This window comes from Dendrobates tinctorius, unplaced genomic scaffold (genome assembly GCF_039654945.1).
Source record: "Dendrobates tinctorius isolate UK_male_01 unplaced genomic scaffold, ASM3965494v1 ptg000011l, whole genome shotgun sequence".
In the NCBI taxonomy this organism is placed as follows: domain Eukaryota; kingdom Metazoa; phylum Chordata; class Amphibia; order Anura; family Dendrobatidae; genus Dendrobates; species Dendrobates tinctorius.
In genome coordinates this window covers 50,625,105-50,646,900 of record NW_027361679.1, presented here as the reverse complement: position 1 = coordinate 50,646,900, position 21,796 = coordinate 50,625,105, and the positions used below count along the sequence as shown (strand labels likewise).

Genomic DNA, 21,796 nt, shown 5'->3' with positions numbered 1-21,796 from the left:
ACGGCTTTAAGCAATCAACCGGCACACGCTACCTCCTTTACTGCAGACAAGCGGCTGTGTCAGTTCTCTGGATCTTTTACATTGTGCTGCTTACTGGGCCAAATAATGATCATAAAGAAGAAAAAAGGCTCCTTCTCTCTAATCAGTCTTAGCCAAGATCTTGGTTAAAAAAAAAAAGATAGAAAGGCACTAAAATGAATATCAGTGTTACTGTGGAGAATGGGGAAACATAGAAAATTGTATGCAACATGGTATTATGTGTTTGCATAATACATCCACTAATAACGTAGAAGCCAATAGTTATGGTCAGCTCCTCCTTTTAACATTTCTGGTAGTAATTTTGAGGTGCATTATATGGTTTTCTTTTCTGCAACTAGAGAGCAAAATATTGTGTCATACATATGGCACAATGATCACATGCATGACAGGGGTTGGAGTTATTTTTCTGGCTTTTTTTCAAATTTGGCTTACGATTAGAAAAAAAGGCAAGAAATTGGAACAAAGGAATAACACATATTCTGGAAAAAATTCAATAGTGAATAAATTGTCTCCATACAATGAGCTGTAATCATAACACATGACTACTAAGGGATAATTTGCTGCTATTCTAATTCCAACAAGAAAGTTTTGATAAAACAAAATAAAACACAATCCTAAGTAAACATTCAAAATACAAAATGTATAGAACAAAAATGCCTGATGTTCAGATTCTTTTGAAAATCCTTTAGAGTCTTTTGGGAACACACATTTTTACATTTCAATTGTATACACATATACAGGACTTTGCAAAATTTTAGACAGGTGTGAAAAAACATTGTAAAATAAGAATGCTTCCAAAAAGAGAAGTGTTAAGAGTTTATTTTCTGAATTAAAAAAAGTAACATGAATAAAGAAAAGCTAAAGTAAATTAACCCCTTTGTGTCGGAGCCAATTTTGACGTTGTGACCAAAACAAATTTTACAAATCTGACCAGTGTCGGACTGGAGCACCTTGGGCCCACCAGAGAAAATCATTCTTGGGGCCCACTATGTAGCTACATAGAAATAAGTACAAGACCACCAATTGTGCGGTAAAACGTGCTAATATCAAGGTATAATATAAGGTAGTACAAGTCTTAATTATGCAGCAGGAGTTGGGGTAGCCCCCTCATAGAACATAATGCAGCCCCCTTGTAAAATATAAAGTAGCACCCTCATAGAATATACTGCAGCCCTCATAAAGCAGAATGCAACTCCCTCATAGAATATAATGCAGTGCCTCAACAGAATATAATGTAACCCCTTCATAGGGTATAAATGCAGCCCACCTCATAGAGTATAATGCAGCCTCCATCATAGGATATAATGCAGCCTCCCTCATAGGGTATATTGCACCCCCTATAGGGTATAATGCAGCCCCCTCATATAATATAATGTAGCCCCTAGTAGGGTATAATGTAGCCCCCTCATAGGGTATAATGCAGACCCCCTCATAGAATATAATGTAGCCCCCTCATAGGGTATAATGCACCCCGCTCATAGGATATAATACAGCATCCCTCATGGAATATAATGCACCCCCCCATAGGGTATAATGCACCACCTTATAGGATATAATGCAGTCTCCCTCATAAATTATAATGTAGACCCCTCATAGGGTATAATGCAGCCCCCTTCATATAATATAATGTAGCCCCCTCATAGGGTATAATGCAGCCAGCCTCATAGGGTATAATGCAGCCAGCCTCATAGGGTATAATGCAGCCCCCCACAGAATATAATGTAGCCCCCCTCATTAGGTATAATGCAACCCCCCTAATAGGGTTTAATTCAGCTCCCCTCATAGGGTATAATGCAGCTCCCCTCATAGAATATAATGTAGCCCCCTCATAGGGTATAATGCAGCCTCCCTCATAGAATATAATGTAGCCCCCTTATAGGGTATAATGCAGCCAGCCTCATAGGGTATAATGCATCCCCCCCTAACAGGGTTTAATGCAGCTCCCCTCATAGAATATAATGCAGCCTCCCTCATGGGGTATAATGCAGTCTTCTCATAAGGTATAATGCAGCCCCCATAGAGTATAATGCATCCCCCCTCATATGGTATAATACAGCCCCCCTCATATGCTATAATGCTGCTCCCTCACAGGGTATAATGCAGACCCCTTACCCCTCATAGGGTATAATGCAGCCCCCCTCATAGAATATAATGTAGTCCCCTCATAGGGTATAATTCAGCCCCCTCATATGATATAATGCAGCCACCCTCATAGAATATAATGCATCCCCCTCATAGGGTATAATGCAGCCCCCCTCATAGGGTATAATGTAGCCCCCGCACCCCTGTAGAAGGAAATAATGAACATTTAACTTTTTTCACAAAAAAATTACTTTAATTCCAAATTTGCAATTTTTCGCAAGGGTAACAGTAGAAAATGGACCCTAAAATTTGTTTTGAAATTTCTCCTGAGTACGCCGATACCCCATATGTGGAAGAAAACTACTGCTTGAGTGCACGGCAGGGCTCGGAAAGGAAGGGGTGATGTTTTAAAATGCAGACTTTGATGGAATGGTCTGGAAGAGAAGCACAGTTTGACTTTTTGAACACAACAATGTCTGCAATTGAGAGCAGATGCCATGTTGCGTTTGGAGAGCCCCTGATTTGCCTAAACAGTGGAAACCACAGGCATGTATCTAGATGTGTGGTGAGCACCTTGAACCCCAGATGCTTCACAGAAGTTTATAACGTAGAGCTGTGAAAATAAAAAAACACATTTTACCCACAAAAATGTACTTTTAGCCCCAATTTTTTATTTTCACAAGGGTAACAGGAGAAAATGGACCCCAAAATTTGTTGTGCAATATCTCCCGAGTACGCAGATACCCCATATGTGGAGGAAAACTACTGCTTGTGTGCGCGGCAGGTCTCGGAAAGGAAGGAGTGATGTTTTAGAATACAGACTTTGATGGAATGGTCTGTGGGCGTCATGTCGCGTTTGGAGAGCCCCTGATGTGCCTAAAAAGTGAAAAAGAACCCACAAGTAACCCCATTTTGGAAACTACATCCCCTCAAGGATTTTATCAAGGGGTATAGTGAACATTTTGAACCCACAGGCACGTCACAGAATTTGATAACATTATGTCGTCGTACTGAAAATTTTCATTCTTTTCATGGAAAATGTTGTTTTCTCCCCAAATTTGTAATTTTGGGGCAAATCTTAAACATTTTAAGGGTGACAAACATACAAAAGAATAGGAAATCAGGAAGGGGTCAAACACTTTTTCACACCACTGTACATATATGTTCATGTAGCTTTTTGAAAGACAACATACACAAGTCAAGGAATACCTTACATGGCCAGTCTGTGCCTCCATTACTGAGAAATCAGCATTTGAATTAATAAGCAAATGAAAGTGTACAGTGCCTTGCGAAAGTATTTGGCCCCCTGGAATTTTTCAACCTTTTCCCACATATCATGCTTCAAACATAAAGATACTAAATGTAAATTTTTTGAGAAGAATCAACAAGTGGAAGACAATTGTGAAGTTGCACGAAAATTATTGGTTATTTTAAATTTTTGTGGAAATTCAAAAACTTCGTTCGATTTTGGTTTCATCTGACCAGAGCACCTTCTTCCACATGTTTGGTGTGTTTCCCAGGTGGCTTGTGGCAAACTTTAAACAACACTTTTTATGGATATCTTTGAGAAATTACTTTCTTCTTGCCACTCTTCCATAAAGTCCAGATTTGTGCAGTGTATGACTGATTGTTGTCCTATGGACAGACTGTCCCACCTCAGCTGTAGATCTCTGCAGTTGATCCAGAGTGTTCATGGGCCTCTTGGCTGCATCTCTGATCAGTCTTCTCCTTGTTTGAGGTGAAAGTTTAGAGGGACGGCCGGGTCTTAATAGATTTGCAGTTGTATGATACTTCTTCCATTTCAATATGATCGCTTGCACAGAGCTCCTTGGGATGTTTAGTTTTGGAAATCATTTTGTATCCAAATCCAGCTTTAAACTTCTCCACAACAGTATCACAGACCTGCCTGTTGTGTTCCTTGGTCTTCATGATGCTCTCTGTGCTTCAAACAGAACCCTGAGACTATCACAGAGCAGGTGCATTTATACGGAGACTTGATTACACACAGGTGGATTATATTTATCATCATTAGTCATTTAGGACAACATTGGATCATTCAGAGATCCACAATGAACTTCTGGAGTGAGTTTGCTGCACTGAAAGTAAAGGGGCCAGATAATATTGCACGCCCCACTTTTCAGTTTTTGAATTTCCACAAAAAATTTAAATAACCAATACATTTCGTTCAACTTCACATTTGTGTTCCACTTGTTGATTCTTCACCAAAAATTTACTTTTGGCATCTTTATGTTTGAAGCATATGTGGGAAAAGGTTGAAAAGTTCCAGGGGGTCGAATAGTTTTGCAAGGCACTGTATATATGAAACCTCTGTCACACTAGCTATATTCTACACTCAGCACCACTTCCTCCTGCTTGACTGACAATATTTATGCTGTGTGACTTCAGAGAAAGGAGCAGTCGGTCAAGGAAGAAACGGCGGAGATACTGGGTGGGTAATAGAGCTGGAGTGACAGAGGCTTCAGATCTACACCCACCTTAACATATCAATTCAAATGCTGATTTCTCCAGAAAAGAGTAAGGAGCTGACCATGTGTTCCTGGACTTGTCATTGAAAGAGTTAGATTCACATATAAATAGTTTGGGGTGTGCAATCCTGCTGACAGATTCCCTTTTACAGTATTTATTTAGAGCTCTACATACGTATCTAATATTGACTCATCCATATTTAACAAGAAAATGGGGTAGAACAGGGGAATGGAGATCCGTAGCAAACATACTAACCAGCCATCCCCCTACAGGTGTATTGGTTAAAGGAAATGGCACATCCAAGTGAAAAAAAGTCTAATTTCAACAGATGTGTTGAGTATTACGCTGGAAATGCTAAGCCTGGCTTGTTCCAAGCCAAGAGATAACTGAACCTAGATGTATGGGGTATTTGCATTAGACATAATTGCACTGTGAAGACTTTTCAGCTGTTCAGGTAGTAAAAGTTATCAAGAGATGAGGTATTGGGGATCACTAACACTGCCTAAGTATCTAGTAAAGTAATGTATCAGACACTTCTTACTTCCCCAGAAGGGATAAATAAAAAAACGTTTTCTGGGAATGAAATACTCCATCAAGCACTTTAGTACGGTAATTGCTTCATCTGTTGGAGGCACTGTGGTAACAGAGAGCATAATATTCTTGTGTGAAAAAAAATAACACCTATATTTCAAGGAAACAGCTGCACTTGTTTAGCCTATAAATACATTATTTCTTAAAGGTTTGCAAGGCTAAATGTGTGAGAAACAGAAATTGGGAGTTAATGGGAAATAAAATCCTGCAGCATTGTCTGATTACTGTTATACATATCCGCAACTGAAAGAGTTTTAAAGATCCGAAAATATCTGCCCTGCATGAAACCATTTGCAAAAATGGGAAAAAAAAGTCACGCCACCATTTTCAGGAAGAAGAAATGAGTTGGACGAAGCAACACCTCTCAATAATTTTTTATTAGCTAAAGATGATGTGTAAACATGTATGTATGTAATGTAGTGTAACATACTAACTGATTGCTGCTTTCCCCGGTTTCTAGCACCACTCAGGTCCTCTTCTCAATGGTACAACTTCTGACTCTGACTGACCTGGTCATATTGGTTGTACCCATAATCCTAAATTAATACGGCAATGGTCACTTCGATAAGCATTTCAAAACAAAAATCATCATGAAATATATCATTTTTTGCTGGTTATTCCTACCCCCTCATGTTGGAGACCCCATTATTCTGTCTTTTTAACATAAATCTATACTGTTTTAAAACTGATCATTAATAAAATGTTGTAGTTTCTTAAAGAAATATTTTTTCCCCTCTGTCTTCACTTCGTCAATCCTCATGATATATTTCATGATGATTTTTGTTTTGAACTGGTCATATTGGTGTATAGTAGTGAGCCAGAAGTCACATTTGTAATGTAAAGCCCCCTTTACATTTAGCGATGCACCAGCGATCCCGACCACGATATGACCCGGTCAGGATCGCTGGTGCATCGCTAAATGGTCACTAGTGAGCTGCCACACAGGCAGACCTCACAGCGACGTAGCAACGCAGCAGCGGTCGTTACTTACCTTTCAGACGCGGCGATGATGACGTCCTCCGCCCGAGTCCACGTGTCGCTCGTCGGCGCCAGCAGGAAGCAGCCGACGATAAATGGACCTGGACGATCTCGCGCGATCAAAGATAGCCAGCGGGGGAGCTGGTCGGAGGTAAGTATCACACATAGCGATATCGCTAGCAATATCGCTGCTGCGTCACAAAATCGGTGACGCTTTAGCGATATTGCTAGCGATATCGCTATGTGTAAAGCCCCCTTAAGGCAGGGTGTCTTTTTCTGACGCTCCATAGACTGACATTGTAAAAGCCACTTCCAGCTCACACATAAACCCCAGTGTGATCCAGCAAGTATGGCCAGTAAGAAGAGGACCGGAGCAGTGCTGGAATCTGGGGAATACAACCTTTCTACACCAAATAGGGCAAATCAGTAAGTATATTAACACACTTATACTACATTACATGTATATCTACACAGGTTTAGATAATAAATATGAATGGATAGGAGTGCTTCTTTAAGAGTAAAAATTAAGATATCTATTAGCTTTTGTCGGTGTGGTAATGTATAAATTTCTCCATAAATGCAGTAGATTGCATGGGCACGGAAGCTTTAGCTGCCCCAATTATAAGCAGATTCTGGTTGTAAGCCTACATTCCCACAATGAGATTCTGGGGCGTTTTTGACGCTGCGTGTTTTTGCTGTGTCAAAAATGCAGCATCTAACAGTTCCAGCAAAGTGGATGTGATTTATAGAAATCTCATACCCACTGTGTTTTTTTTTTTTTTTTTAACTCAGCATAACCTGACCTGCGGTGTGTGGTTCAAATCCACAACATGTCATTTTCTCTTGCGGATGCATTGATTTTTTTGTTCAGATTTTCCCTTTAGACTTGCATTAGGTGTGGAAAATCGCAGGTCTAAAACGCACACGTTTCTAGTAAGTTTCTGCGGTGGAGACATATCAAAAACGAATGTTAGCCACACCTAGGTGTATCAAAAATTTTTGTCAAAGACAAATGCCAGAAAGTTTCAAAAAACAAAACCGCTTTATTTAAAGCATGACACACCAAAAAAAGACAAAGAACACAGGACCAAAAACACGATAAAAAAGCATGAAAAAAAACAACAACACAAAAATGCCCTGAAAAACCACAAGAAACCTAGATTACGTAATAGCTGCAGAAATTATGTAGCATTAAAATCTCACCAAAAGCTCATTGTGGGAATGTAGTCTAAAGCCCCCTTTACATTTAGCGATGCACCAGCGTTCCCGACCACGATATGACCCGGTCAGGATCGCTGGTGCATCGCTAAATGGTCGCTAGTGAGCTGCCAAACAGGCAGATCTCACCAGCGACGTAGCGACGCAGCAGCGGTCGTTACTTACCTTTCAGACATGGCGATGATGACGTCCTCCGCACGCGTCCACGCGTCGCTCGTCGGCGCCAGCAGGAAGCAGCCGACAAGAAATGGACCGGGACGATCTCGCGCGATCAACGATAGCCAGCGGGGGAGCCGGTCGGAGGTATCACACATAGCGATATCGCGAGCAATATCGCTGCTACGTCACAAAATCGGTGACGCTTTAGCGATATTGCTAGCGATATCGCTATTTGTAAAGCTCCCTTAAGGCTACTTTCCCACGTTAAGCTTTTGGTGAGTTTTTGACACTGCAAAACCTTTTTTTTTTTTTACCTGCGGACTTTCCGTATCTAATGCAAGTGTATGGGGAAAATCCGCACAGAGCGTACCTACAAGTGAAATAGACATGTTGCAGGTCTGAAACACGCACCGCAGGTCAGTTTGTGCAGAGAAAAAAGGGCACAGTGGTCATCAGATGTCTACAAATCCCATCCACTTTGCTGGAACTGTGAGGCTACGTTCCTACAATGAGCTTTGGTGCATTTTTGATGGTAAATATTTTTGCTGTGTAATACAGTTACAGCACAGTGGATGGGATTCATAGAAATCTCAGGCCCACTGTGCTTCTTTTTAACGCAGAGAAAACTGACCTGTGATGCTGGTTTCAAATCCGCAGCATGTCAATTTCTCTTGGGGTATGCAGAGTTTTCTGTGTGAATTTTCCCCAAACACCTTGCATTAGGTGCGGAAATTCCACAGGTAACAAACGCACATGCATCTTTAGTGCATTTCTGAGGCGGAAATCTATCAAAATCGCACAAAGTGCGCACCTAAATATGTGAATACAGTTTCGTCGAAAGCCAAATACCAGGAAGTGTCAAAAACAAAGCAGCATTATTTATAGCATAACACACCAAAAAAGCAAAACAGTGATAAAAATGCATGGTAAAAATGCACTGAAAAACCACAAGTAAACTAATTTAAATAATAGGTGCAGAAATGGTACAACAGATACTCTGCAGAGTCAAAAACTAATCAAAAGCGTATTGTGGGAATGTAGCCCAATACTGCTGCTATGGCCAGGATCAAAGTTTTCTCAGTAGCAACAGGATGTGAACACCACCAATATCGTGAAACCTAGAACCCAACCCAAGCTCCCCGGTTTCATTAAGAATTATTATCCCCTTCCTGACTGGCCAATTTTCCATTTTTCTGCGCTTTTGTTTTTCCTCCCCTCTTTCCAAGAGCCATACCTTTCCTTTTTCGGTTGGCACCGCCAATAAAGGCTTTTGTTTTGCGGAATGAGTTGTGCTTTTGAATGACGCCATACATTTTATCATGCAATTGAATGGAAAGCGGGGAAAAAATTCACAGTGCAATGAAATTGTGAAAAAAGCGCAATTTTGATTTTGCTATTGTTTTTTGGGTTTTGTTTTTATAGCTTTCATTATAAAAGGTAAAAATTACCTGGCAGTATGATTCTCCATGTGAATATAATGACAGCGATACCAAACATGCATAGCTTTTTTCATTTATTTAAGTGGTGAAAAAAAATTGTGAAAAATGTTTTCACTTGTGTCGCCAATTTCCTAGACCCATGACGGTTTCCTCGGTTTCAATTTTTGGCTACTGCATCTGCCTGATCGCTTGTTTTTTATGCCCTGAGCTGACTTTTTTTTATTGATACCAGGGCATTTGGGGTAGATGCAACATTTTGCCCATCTTCTTATTGCAGTTTTTGCGGTGGCCACAAATCTGCAATTCTGGAGTTTAGATTTCTTGTCTCAGCTAATTCGCCAAGAACTTATGACAGACAAGTCTGTATGACTAGCATTCAAGTTTGGCTGATAAGAGGATGCAATGTACAGCCCATCAAATTCACTCTTCGCTTCTGCTACATTTTGGGGTTCATTTACCAAAAATGTCTAAAATATAAAAAATCTTAATTTCCCACTGCAATCAATCAGAGCTCAGCTTTCAATTACGCTCACTAAAGGGGGCTTTACACATAGCGATATTGCTAGCAAAATCGCTAAAGTGTCACCGATTTTGTGACGCAGCAGCGATATTGCTAGCGATATCGTTACATGTGATACTTACCTCCGACCGGCTCCCCTGCTGGCTATCGCTGATCGCGCGAGATCGGCCTGGTCCATTTCTCGTCGTCGGCTTCCTGCTGGCGCCGACGAGCGAGCCATGGACGTGGGCGGAAGACGGTCACACTCGCCGTGTCTGAAAGCTAAGTGTGACCGCCGACCGCTGCTGCATCGCTGGTGAGATCTGCCTGTTTGGCAGCTCACTAACGACCATTTAGCGATGCACCAGCGATCCTGACAGGGTCGTATCGTGGTCGGGATCGCTGGTACATCGCTAAATGTAAAGGGGCCTTTAGAGAACATAAAATTGGACATGCTAGATCCTTATCTCCCCTAACATCATCTGTAGGGGAAAAGTCAGGAGCCTCAATACACAGACTGCCGGCCGACCCATTTACTATGTTTAGAGGTCTTTATACTCAACTGTTTAATTGCTGTTGCCTTGTGTTTTTAACTTCTCTGAAAGCATTTTCTTTAGCCATATTCAACAGGCAATACTCATTACATATTTTACCATGAAATAGTACTTAAAAATGTCCAAGTGATAAAGTTGTAAATGTAATGCAATTGTAGTATAATATATAATAATTTAAATTGCACAATAATGTTCTAACTAATTTTTGGATTTTGTCCGGCGCAGCCTTCATAAATCATCCACCTAATAACCAGTGTAGTCATCCTAGCTCTGCCTTGTTCCTCACAAGACTGCAATCTCGTATTTCAGATTTCAAATGTGATTAACAAAACTGTTTTACACTACATGAAGGATTCGCTATTAATGCCAACTAAAAATAAATGAGTAGATATTTCTTGTTCCCGGCACATTAGCTTAGTTTTAATATGTTGCAACATGCTCTACAAATGCAGGTATTTTATTATTTGGAAATGAGATCAGTTCTAAGTCAGACGTACACATTTCATCTCACCGGGGTCACATAAGGTAACTGATAAATAGGATTACCTGCACAGGTTCCATTCTGCACATAGAATCCTGGACCACAGCTGTCTACACAGCGACCTCCATGTCTCACTTGTAATGGGTCCTTGCATGTTGTGCAATCACTTTCTAAAGATCCGTGACATTCTGAGCAGGATTCATGGCAAACTAAAAAAAAAATGTAATGAGAAGTTAAAAATCATATAAAGTGCTGGGATAAATCAAACAATGAATGCAAAAATGGACAGTCAAAGAAGTAAAAGTGTACGCACTACTTTCCCAAACCACCAGTATTGTAAAAAAATGGCATAAACAGAATTACCCTAATATTATTCGGATCTCTGTATAACTCACATCACATATAGAATCTTTTAATTATAGGAATATAAAAAGTGTCAAAAAGCTATCAACCTGCATATTAATAGCGTTTTTTTCACGTGACATGTTCCCTTTAATTCTGGCATATGCTCTACCATTTTAGGTCTAGCTCCCTTTCCAGCTAAGTCACTCCTCACCACAAAGGAATACTCCTTCCCGAGTGACCGGCAGCTAGTTGTTTAACTCAATTAATAAAAAAGTCTAAAACTCGATGCGACTATTTGTTCCTAATCCCAACATCAAGAAGTACACACAATATTTAATGCGTTTTTATTTTTATTAAGGTTACTTTTCTTTATTGTGTTGTGGTATTTGTAACAGTTTTTTTAAGCTAATTTCTTCAAAATGGTGCACATGGTTCATGAATTTTGCCCAAAGGCAAAAATGGTCTTTTTTTGTGGCTTTATCCTTTTTTGTGACTTTTTAGTGCAAAAAGTTGCAATTTTTCGTAAAAGGCCCAAGATTTGTGGGAAAATACCTGGTGGACATAAAATCACTTCAGGGTTTAACTGGAATACATTGCCACCAAACTGTGCAACGTTTTACAGAGTTGCAAGTGATAAATCAGTTAAGAACATGTGGAAACCCAAAAGTCCACGCACATTGGCGAAGAATAAAAACAAAACAACAAAAACAAACAAGCTAATACATACTGTATTAAAAAATTTTTTTTAACGAAGTGTAAATTAAAAAAAATTAGGAGCAAATGAAAAACAGGCAAAAAAACCTCTGGAAACCAAACAAGAAAAAGGTGCAAACGCAATAATAAATGGGGCCCATCGTGTCTAATGTTATACTGGGTACTGCAGGGAAAATCTTTGACAAACACAGAAGTACATCTATTCAATGATATACCGTAACTTGAAAACGCAGTAATTCTGATAGCAAATATCACCTCATTCAGAGGTGAGCCTAAAGTGTATGCTTGAGGTGAACTCACTTTTCCGTACAGAAACCAGCTTATCCTTATTTGACTCTTTCAGTTTTATGTACAAGGCATGCATACTCTTGTCATGACCGTAGCGAGTACGCCAGGGTGGCATGCTTGTGCATTCATGTTTAAGAGTAATCAATATGATCTTGATTTTACGTACTTCAGACATCATGGCGAAATTCTTTATTTGATCCATCCCCACACATTTTTTCTAGTAATGTGAAAAGTGGTCGGTTCACAGGTGAATGACATTCAAAGGAATACATGGACAAGGTCAAGTCTAACAGGGAGCGCTACATTCAGCTCTGGCTCAGGATGGTCCAAAGAAGGAATAGCCTTCTATCATGTTCATAAACCCAAATAGGAACCTGAGCTATAGACGTGCCTTCCAAACACCTCTTAGAGAGGACTGACCTAAACAGTGTGAGAATTGAAAAACAGTTTTGTGCTGAGGGTGTTGTGACAGAACAGTGCCTGTTCACACCACCTTCTCTATAACGTTCTGTAAGTTGATTACTGGAGTTTCTTTAAGTCTTGTTTGGAAGTTGAAAACTCTGAGTGGGTGCATATACTGCTCTCTGATAGATGTATCCATATCTGGGAGATGTATTTTACTGTAGGTTTTATGGTCATATGTTGACCAAAGTTTTCTTTTTACTACTAAGTTTACATTTCCTATGTACATTACAATTCTTAGGCTATGTGGACACAATGTGGATTTGTTGCAGATCCGCAGCGTTATTTCCTGCGCGGAATTGCACCAAAAACACAAAGGATTCCTAAAGCAAAGTTAATCAATGAGAATCCACAATTGTTGTGCACATAATGAGGAAAATTTCGTCCTTGATCGCAGCGTTTTATTTTCGGCAATATGTCAATTCTTTTTGTGGATCTGCAGAGTTTTTCACCCATTGAGTCACTCAAATCTGCAGCAAAAACAAAGGTGTAAAAAGGTTAGCGGATTTGCTGCGGATTTGGAGTCAAAAACACAGCAGATTTGTAAAAGGAAATTATGCCGGAAGGAGGAAGAGTGTGTGGGCGGAGAATCTACAGGGTGGGCCATTTATACGGATACACCTAAATAAAATGGGAATGGTTGGTGATATCAACTTCCTGTTTGTGGCACATTAGTATATGGGAGGGGGGAAACTTTTCAAGATGGGTGGTGACCATGGCGGCCATTTTGAAGTTGGCCATTTTGGATCCAACTTTATTTTTTCCCAATGGGAAAAGGGTCATGTGACACATCAAACTTACTGAGAATTTCACAAGAAAAACAATGGTGTGCTTGGTTTTATCATAACTTTATTCTTCCATGAGTTATTTACAAGTTTATGACCACTTATAAAATGTGTTCAAAGTGCTGCCCATTGTGTTGGATTGTCAATGCAACCCTCTTCTCCCACTCTTGACACACTGATAGCAACACTGCAGAAGAAATGCTAGTCTAAGGGGGTCAGATTCCTTGTAGGAATGCTCAGACCTGACATCCATAATGTGGTGGTGCACCAACTTGCTGGAAAAACTTAGGGAATGTGCCATCTTCAGTGCAAAAAGAGGGCAACACATCATCATGTAGCAATTTCAGATATCAGTGGCATTGAGGTTTCAACAGATGAAGAATGGCCCCAGTATCTTTGTACCCCATATACCACACCATACCATCAATTATTGGTGTCAGGTCCGAGCATTCCTACATGAACAGCTTCCTGGAAAGTGGATTGGTCGTTGTGGGCCAGTTGAATGGCCACCAAGGTCTCCCGATCTGACCCCCTTAGACTTTTATCTTTGGGGTCATCTGAAGGCAATTGTCTATCCTGTGAAGATACGAGATGTGCAGCATCTGAAACAACGGATACTGGAATCCTGTGCTAGCATTTCTTCTGCGATGTGGCTATCAGTGTTTCAAGAGTGGGAGAAGAGGGTTGCATTGACAATCCAACACAATGGGCAGCACTTGGAACACATTTTATAAGTGATCATAAACTTGTAAATAACTCATGAAAGAATAAAGTTACGTTAAAACCAAGCACACCATTGTTTTTCTTGTGAAATTCTCAATAAGTCTGACGTGTAACATGACCCTCTTCCCATTGAAAAAATAAAGATGGATCCAAAATGGCCGACTTCAAAATGGACGCCATGGTCACCACCCATCTTGAAAAGTTTTCCCCCATATAATAATGTGCCAGGAAGTTTATATCACCAACCATTCCCATATAAATGGCCCACCCTGTATAATAGAGCCTACCTTGGTTGAAGCACATCAACAATGCAGGTTGGACAAGGAAATGACAATTTTTTTTACATTAATATATCTTTACTGAGCTAATAAATTTGCAAACAAAGCCACATAGAAATCTGCATGTAAATCTGTATCAAAAACACAAAATCCGCAAAAAAAAGTGCGGAATTTACAGTGCGTTTTCTGCCAAAAGATGCAGAATCCGCGCAGATATTTCCGCAAGCAAATCCGCAACGTGCGCATATAGCCTTAAAGTCACTATTTACCACTATTTACTTATTTAAAGAGGATCTATCAATTTTGAGAAAACAAATAAACTGAGGCTAGTCATTCTATCAATTCCAATGAATACAGTGGGAGAATTGATAAACCTATTTGTCTCATAAATTTACTTAAAATATTAATTTACATGATGATTATCATCAGAGCATCCCAATAAGCAGTGAATCGGTGAATTGCAATTAAGGTGAGAACGTTCTTCCTCTTCAACCAGAATCACAAACTTTACTTCATACAAACACATACTAGTAGGGAATTTAGAACGACCCAATGGGGAACGTCATGACAATGTCTGTAAGACGCTGCAGAATACGTTGTCGCTATATAAGCGAGCACAACAAGTAATTAAATAAATGCTAAATAATGTTACCTAGGGACATCTTGTTATACTCTATGTCTCCTGAGTATTTTGCACACCAGCTACAGTAAGGGTGTTTTCACACTGCGTTTAGGCACCTGCTCGATGGAACCGTCGGGGTTTACGTCCGAACCTCCTGCAAAACGGGATTTGGACGTATGCGCTGATGGGACCAAAGACTATAATGGTGTTACAAAGTAAACATGTGCACTGCCATGCATAATTTTCGAGTGTGTATGCCTACTGGCACCATTATAGCCTCTGGCCCCGTCGGCACATACATCCGAACTCAGTTTTCCAGGGGATTCGGGTGTAAGCCCCGAAGGGGCCACCGAATGGGTGCATGAACGCCTTGTGAAAGCACCCTAAGAGGACATAACTGCTTCTTAAAGATGACCTTTCACCAGTTTAAGCATATTAAACTGGCCACACTATAGAACAGTGACTGCAGATTTGAGTGAAACTTCCAGATCTCATCTCACTGCATACAGTCACTGTGGGGGAGAGTTAGAGCTGACAGCAGTGCGAGATGAGATCTGCAAGTGTTTGGAGTGATACATAAAGCTCTGCTGTACCTCTGCAAAGTTGCTGCAGAGATCGGTAAGGAGAGGAGGGTGTGGTTTTTTTTACCTTGAACGATTTTACCTGCTTATGATTGGTCAATGTTTTGCAGGGGAAGAAGTACAAGCCCCTAGAGACAAATCTCTGGAAGCACAGAGTTGAACTGTAACATAATTTATAACAAACTTCACAAAATAATACCTCTACAACCGAGAGGAGAAAATGAAAGATAAAAGCTGTGTTTTACTCAGCTCTGCAGTCAATATTACTAGGCTGTTTAATATGCTAAAACTGCTGAAAGGGTCTCCTTAAGGATTAATTTGCAGGAGGAAATCGTTACTTCTAAAGGGTTAATCTAATGCTAAACCACCACTGCTTCTATACAGTTAATCTTAATTTTCTATACTACATACTAAATAGGGTCAGCAGTAGCTAAACCACTTCTTATTTAGCTACACTGCTGCTTGTATCCTCTCTTCTTGCTGCTCCATAATATACAGTGATGCATCTTACATTGACACTCAAATAAAATAATTAATCATGAAGAGACTCTCCGGTGTTGCATACATGCTGCACCATTCCAGTATCCTAGCACACTTTTCTGTCTCCAAAAGTACAAATCAGTGAGAAAGTGGACAGCCCATCTGGCATCGACTTCAGTCTCCTTTCCTTAAAAGGCGAGTTTTTTTTTCATTTATTAATGAGGAAATTATGTAACTTGTACATACTTGAGAAAGGTTTACATTTAGTTTCCCAGGAGGTAATAGGTCGTCTTTAAATAAAAAAAAAATGAATGTAAAACTCATACTTTGAATGCATCTTTTTTATCAAACCACCTCAATTGTAACATTTTCTTATGATATCTACTAAGTGGTACAATTTATTGTAAAAACATAAGGATAACTTAAAGTAAGGAATGTAGAAATAAATCATGAAGATTTGGGCTATAATTGATCTATCTGACGAGATGACTGCCAGCTTAGGTTTGTAAAATGAAAGCTTTCAGTGCAGGCTTATACCATGCCCGGCCTGACAATACTAAAGCCAAATGTCAGCTATATTTACAGTGACATGCTGCACTTATAAATTCATCGCTCTAGCTGGGATTTAGTTGCATTCAGAGGCAATAAGTTCAGTGCCGTGAAAATTCAGCAAAGTAGTATTTGACAAGGAAGCGAAGAGAACTAATACATACATTCCTCAACACTGAAATTGCATCACCAAGAAGGAAAAGTCATGCAATTATGGAAATCACATGATCAATAGCCAATGATAATGATATGCAAATTATATAATAAAGCGATCCAGTATGAGTGCCACTAGTAGAAAAACATGCACTTACATGCCTTGGCATGCTATCAATAACGTTATTAATGGTCTAAGGAATGTTCTTCCATGTTTAATTACGGTAACATGGGCAAACAAATCATCATCAAGATCCGCTGCTGGCAGCTCCTTTTACAATTGCTAACCCATTATGTCTTATATGTGCTCAATGGGAGAAAAGTCCACAGACACTGCAGGCCACAGTAGCACATTTAGGTAATACAATCTGCTCACAGTAACACGGGCAACAAGTCTAATGTTGTCGTGTTGAAAAACTGCCCAATAGAACACTTTGAAGAAATTACCAAACCACTGGTTCTAATACTACATCAATAGAACACTGAACTGTTGTTGTACCTAGAATGAACACCAGAGAGGTCTGACTACGAACATTATGCCACACTACACCATAATCCTGGAAGCAGGACTTGTGTTACATTTCCATAAATGAAGACTTTTTTATGGAGTTTGTTCCATGGTCTCCAGACCAATCTCCAGCTATCGTATCAAGAAAAAAAGAGGAATTCATCACTTAAGAGGATAGAGCTACATTACAGCCTCCATTGCTCAATTCCAGCCTCTGTTTCCCATCTGGATAGCAGATGGGGCACACTATGAAGAGGTCTTCACAAAGAAATGTCACATGTATCCTACTTCCAGGATTATAGCATGGGTTGGCATAATTTACTTTAGCAGGACCCTTCCGTACTCCAAGAACAGCTTGGCGTTACATTAATTTGGTGGTTGAACCAGTGGTAAGGCCATTTCTCTAAAGTACCCCAACAATTGTTTTTCAACAAAACAAGGTCAGATCACACATTGATCATGCTTCATTGAGCAAACAAAGTGGCCTGAATGTGCTAGCATGGCTTGTGTAAACTTAATTCAGATGCTTTTGATGCAGAATGTTGCTTGAATTTGAAATGGATGTAAAATCTATACCCAAATTCATGTAAGATCCAAAGAGAATAATACTGCATGGTACCATACAACTTTCATATTTTCTGTCTCAATTCCTCCATTCAGAGTGTCCTATCCTGTGCTGGGGCATGCTGAGCTGTCAGTGCTTTGATTGACAGCTCATTTAAACTATCTGAAACTAGGAGGTGCAGAGATTTCACCAGATGCTCCCTGTTCTTAGTAATTGTCCTGCTATTTAGGTGAACTGTCTGGCCTGGATCACTGCCAGTCAAAAGCTTATGCTCTCTGGTCTTTGTTTGCCTGATTCTCATGCTGTGAATTCTGATCTACTTCGGGCTGAAATTTGGACCGTGTTCTGACTACCCATTTGTTATTGCCCCTTTGCCACTGATATTCTGCTGCTGACCTTTGGATCATGTTCTGACTAGTCGCTTGTTATTGCCCCTTTGCTTATCCGCTATTTCTCTGGTATTCTGACCCTGGACTGTGACCTGACTTGCGCCTTCATATTTTTCCTTAGTTTACTACGTGCTCCCTTAGTACTGACCCCTGAACATCTGACTTCTATGTGTCATGGCCTGTCCGTGAGTTGCTAGCGTCACATTTTCTTTAAAGCTGATCATAGACTGTGTACTTTTTTAAATAAGGGATGAGCAGACATGGTACATATACTAATATGACCAAATTTATTTTTAGCAAGCAACGCTCGTTAGTATTATTTAGAGACAATAGCTATCACGCTGAAAATTATAAAATAGCATTTTGTCTTTTGGGAAATATAGAGATGAAGTTTGCCAGTAAAAAATAATACCACAAAAGCACACCGATTGCTGCAGTACAGATTGCTATGAGACACTAGCCGGAGGTCTTTTTTTCCCAAGGATTGTTGGAAATGAATTATGGGCACAGTGAAATTTGAAGCTTTCTCCACTAGCTCTATATTATACAATCAGAGCAGCCAGGCGGAACTAAAGCAAATTGGATTTATTCCCATGGGAACCAATGAAGAAAATTTCCCAGAATCTTACTGTAACAAGAGCATTTGCCTACACAAACATGTACAATCGTAAAGATTCAGTACTTTAACTGGACAGCGAAGATATAATTGTCTAACAGAACAGGCTTGTTACATTGATACTTATTAAGGATACAACTTGTATAGGGTCCACCAGTTGCATTAGATGAAAACGGTTAAACATATAACAGGTTTCTTTACAATTTACCATCGCCCAGTTGTGCAACAAATCTGTGTCAAAGTGCCTCCATATCGGTATATAGTGCCTTCTAGAGTCATTCTGACATTGGAGAAGCAAGTTACATAATGGAAAAAGCTCGTAATCTTGAAATGCAGTAGTTCTTTCCTCAGAAGTTTAGCTTATAATAATGCACAGTCAGGTCAGTTTCAAGCTAAAATCCCATGAGGGAAGAATAAAAATCTGCCAAGGCAAAATCCATGCATCTTATTGCTTACCGGGCGTAGTGGCTGCGGTGAAGCGGGATCCCAGGGTCGCTGCTGGAGGAGGCAGGAGTGGGGTGATGCTGCAGGCTGGGATAAGGGGGTGTTCCGATGTGCTGCGCATCGCTGCTGCGGGTGCTCGGTAGTGCTACGAGGTGTCCAGTGCTGCTGCCCGGTGATGCTGCGGGGGTCTCCGGTAATGCTGCGGGGGTCTCCAATGCTTCTGCGGGGTCTACCGACATTTTGTGAAAGGCCAGAGCCCCGTCAGTTTCCTGTGCGCAGATGGAGATCTCGGGAGATGAGATTTCAGCGCTGAGATCTCATCTCCCGAGATATTGGTGCCGAGATCTCCATCTGTGCATGCGCCACCCCTGGCGGCCATTTTTTCGGAGTCCTCCGCACAGAAACCATGGAACTGCCAGGGCTCTGGCTTTTTGCAAAATGTCGGCAGAGCCCCGGCAGCATCAGAGACGCCCTCAGTAGCACCGGAGACCCGGGCAGCAGTGCCAGACACCCCCGTAGCACCGCCAGGCAGCCCCTCGTCCCAGCCTGCAGCTATGGTACCGGTAAGGTATATACGCATTATAAGATGCACCCCCATTTTCCCCAAAAACTTTTGGGGAAAAAGTGCATCTTATAATACAAAAAATATGGTGCGTGGCAAAAATTAAGAGGGCACTTTCAAATGTTCAGTTTGTCTGATTTTTCTCTTTATAGGTATATTTTCTGAGTAAAATGTAAACTGTTCTTTTATTCTATAAACTTCTGACAACATGTCTCCACATTTCCAAGCAATAAATTTTGCATTTTTTTTCTGACAAAGAAAAATGGTCAAAATAAAAAAAAGAAGTGCTTTCAGACCTCAAATAATGCAAAGAAAACAAGTTCATAATCATTTAGAAACAACAATACTAATGTTTTAACTCAGGAAGAGTTCTGAAATCAATATTTTGTGGAATAACCATGATTTTTAAAAACCGCTTTCATGTGTCTTGGCATGGTTGCCACCAGTCTTTCACACGGCTTCTGGCGCAAAAATTTAAGCATTTCTTCTCTATTTGATGGCTTGTGACTATCCATCATCCTCTTGATTACATTCCAAAGACCTGCAGCATCATCTTGCTGCAGATGGTGTCACTGTGCATCGTCAACAATACAGCGCACTTTGCACAAGGAGAAGCTGTATGGGAGAGTGATGCGAAAGAAGCCGTTTCTGCAAGCACGCCACAAACAGAGTTGCCTGAGGTATGCAAAAACACATTTGGACAAGCCACTTACATTTTGGAAGAAGGTCCTGTGGACTGATGAAACAAAGATTGAGTTGTTTGGTCATACAAAAAGGCGTTATGCATGGAGGCTAAAAAACACAGCATTCCAAGAAAAACACTTGCTATCCACAGTAAAATTTGGTGGAGGTTCCATCATGCTTTGGGGCTGTGTGGCCAATGCCAGCACCGGGAATCTTGTTAAAGTTGAGGGTCGCATGGATTCAACTCAGTATCAGCAGATTCTTGACAATAATGTGCAAGAATCAGTGACGAAGTTGAAGTTACGCAGGGGATGGATAACTCAGCAAGACAATGATCCAAAACACCGCTCCAAATCTACTCAGGCATTCATGCAGAGGAACAATTACAATGTTCTGGAATGGCCATCCCAGTCCCCAGAACTGAATATCATTGAACATCTGTGGGATGATTTGAAGCGGGCTGGTCATGCTCGGCGACCATCAAACTTAACTGAACTGGAATTGTTTTGTAAACAGGAATGGTCACAAATACCTTCATCCAGGATCCAGGAACTCATTAACAGCTACAGGAAGCGACTAGAAGCTGTTATTTTTGCAAAAGGAGGATCTACGAAATATTAATGTCACTTTTATGTTGAGGTGCCCATACTTTTGCACCAGTCAAATTTTATTAAAATGCAGATTGCCCATTTTCTATTAGTACAATAAACCTCATTTGAATCCAGAAATATAACTGAGTCCATCAGTTATTAGATATATGAAGCTGAAATAGCTGTTGCAAAAACCAAAATTGTTATAAAGAAAAAAGGTTAACATTAATAGGGGTGCCCAAACTTATACATAAGACTGTATATCGTTTATGCGTGTGGGGCGAAGTAATCACCGAAAAAGCAGTGCATGTATACAGATGTTTGCATATGTGACTCACCTGCAGTGAAGTGTGCAATCAATGTGCCTGAAATAGGCTGGGCAAGCACATGAGCAAGCTGGAAAGACCCCAAGGCAAATGTTTGGATTTGTTTGTGATGTCTGTAAGCAGCTTTGTGGTAGTGTGATTGGGGTTGTGTGCTGCCACCTGCAAGTAATTTGGGCTTTTAAATGGTGTATCATTTGTTTGTGTGGGTGAAGTATGAACGGATCAAGTGTGCAATTCAATGGGAAGTGCATGTTTACAAATGTGTTTGCATATGTTCCTCACCCTCAGTGAAGTGTGTAATCCTCCAATTTGGCTAAAATAGGCTCGGTAAGGAGTTTGGCAAGCTGGAAAGCCCCCAAGGCAAAAGTTTGGATATGTTTGTGATGTCTGTAAGCAGCTTTGTGGTAGTGTGCTTGGGGTGCTGTGGTGCCACCTGCAGGTCATTTTTCCTTACTGCAGGTTTATGAAAATTAATGTTTAAACTGTATTTTGTGATCAAATCGTGGATGTGTGGTTTGTTTGGCTATTTTCTTGCTAAAGAAGGCAAGTTTACCTTTCAAATGGTGTATCATGTGTGTGTGGGTTGTGAGGTTGCGCTGTTGTTC

At 40.4% G+C, this 21,796-nt stretch overlaps 1 protein-coding gene across 1 annotated transcript in view; it reads right to left on the bottom strand.

The window, feature by feature from the left end:
- Window positions 1-21,796, bottom strand: part of FRAS1 (Fraser extracellular matrix complex subunit 1) — a 692,624-nt gene that overhangs the window by 302,269 nt on the left and 368,559 nt on the right. Inside the window, exon 15 of the mRNA XM_073542109.1 lies at window positions 10,593-10,736. Coding sequence (XP_073398210.1) covers window positions 10,593-10,736 — 144 coding nt within the window. The remainder of the gene's footprint in view (window positions 1-10,592; window positions 10,737-21,796) is intronic.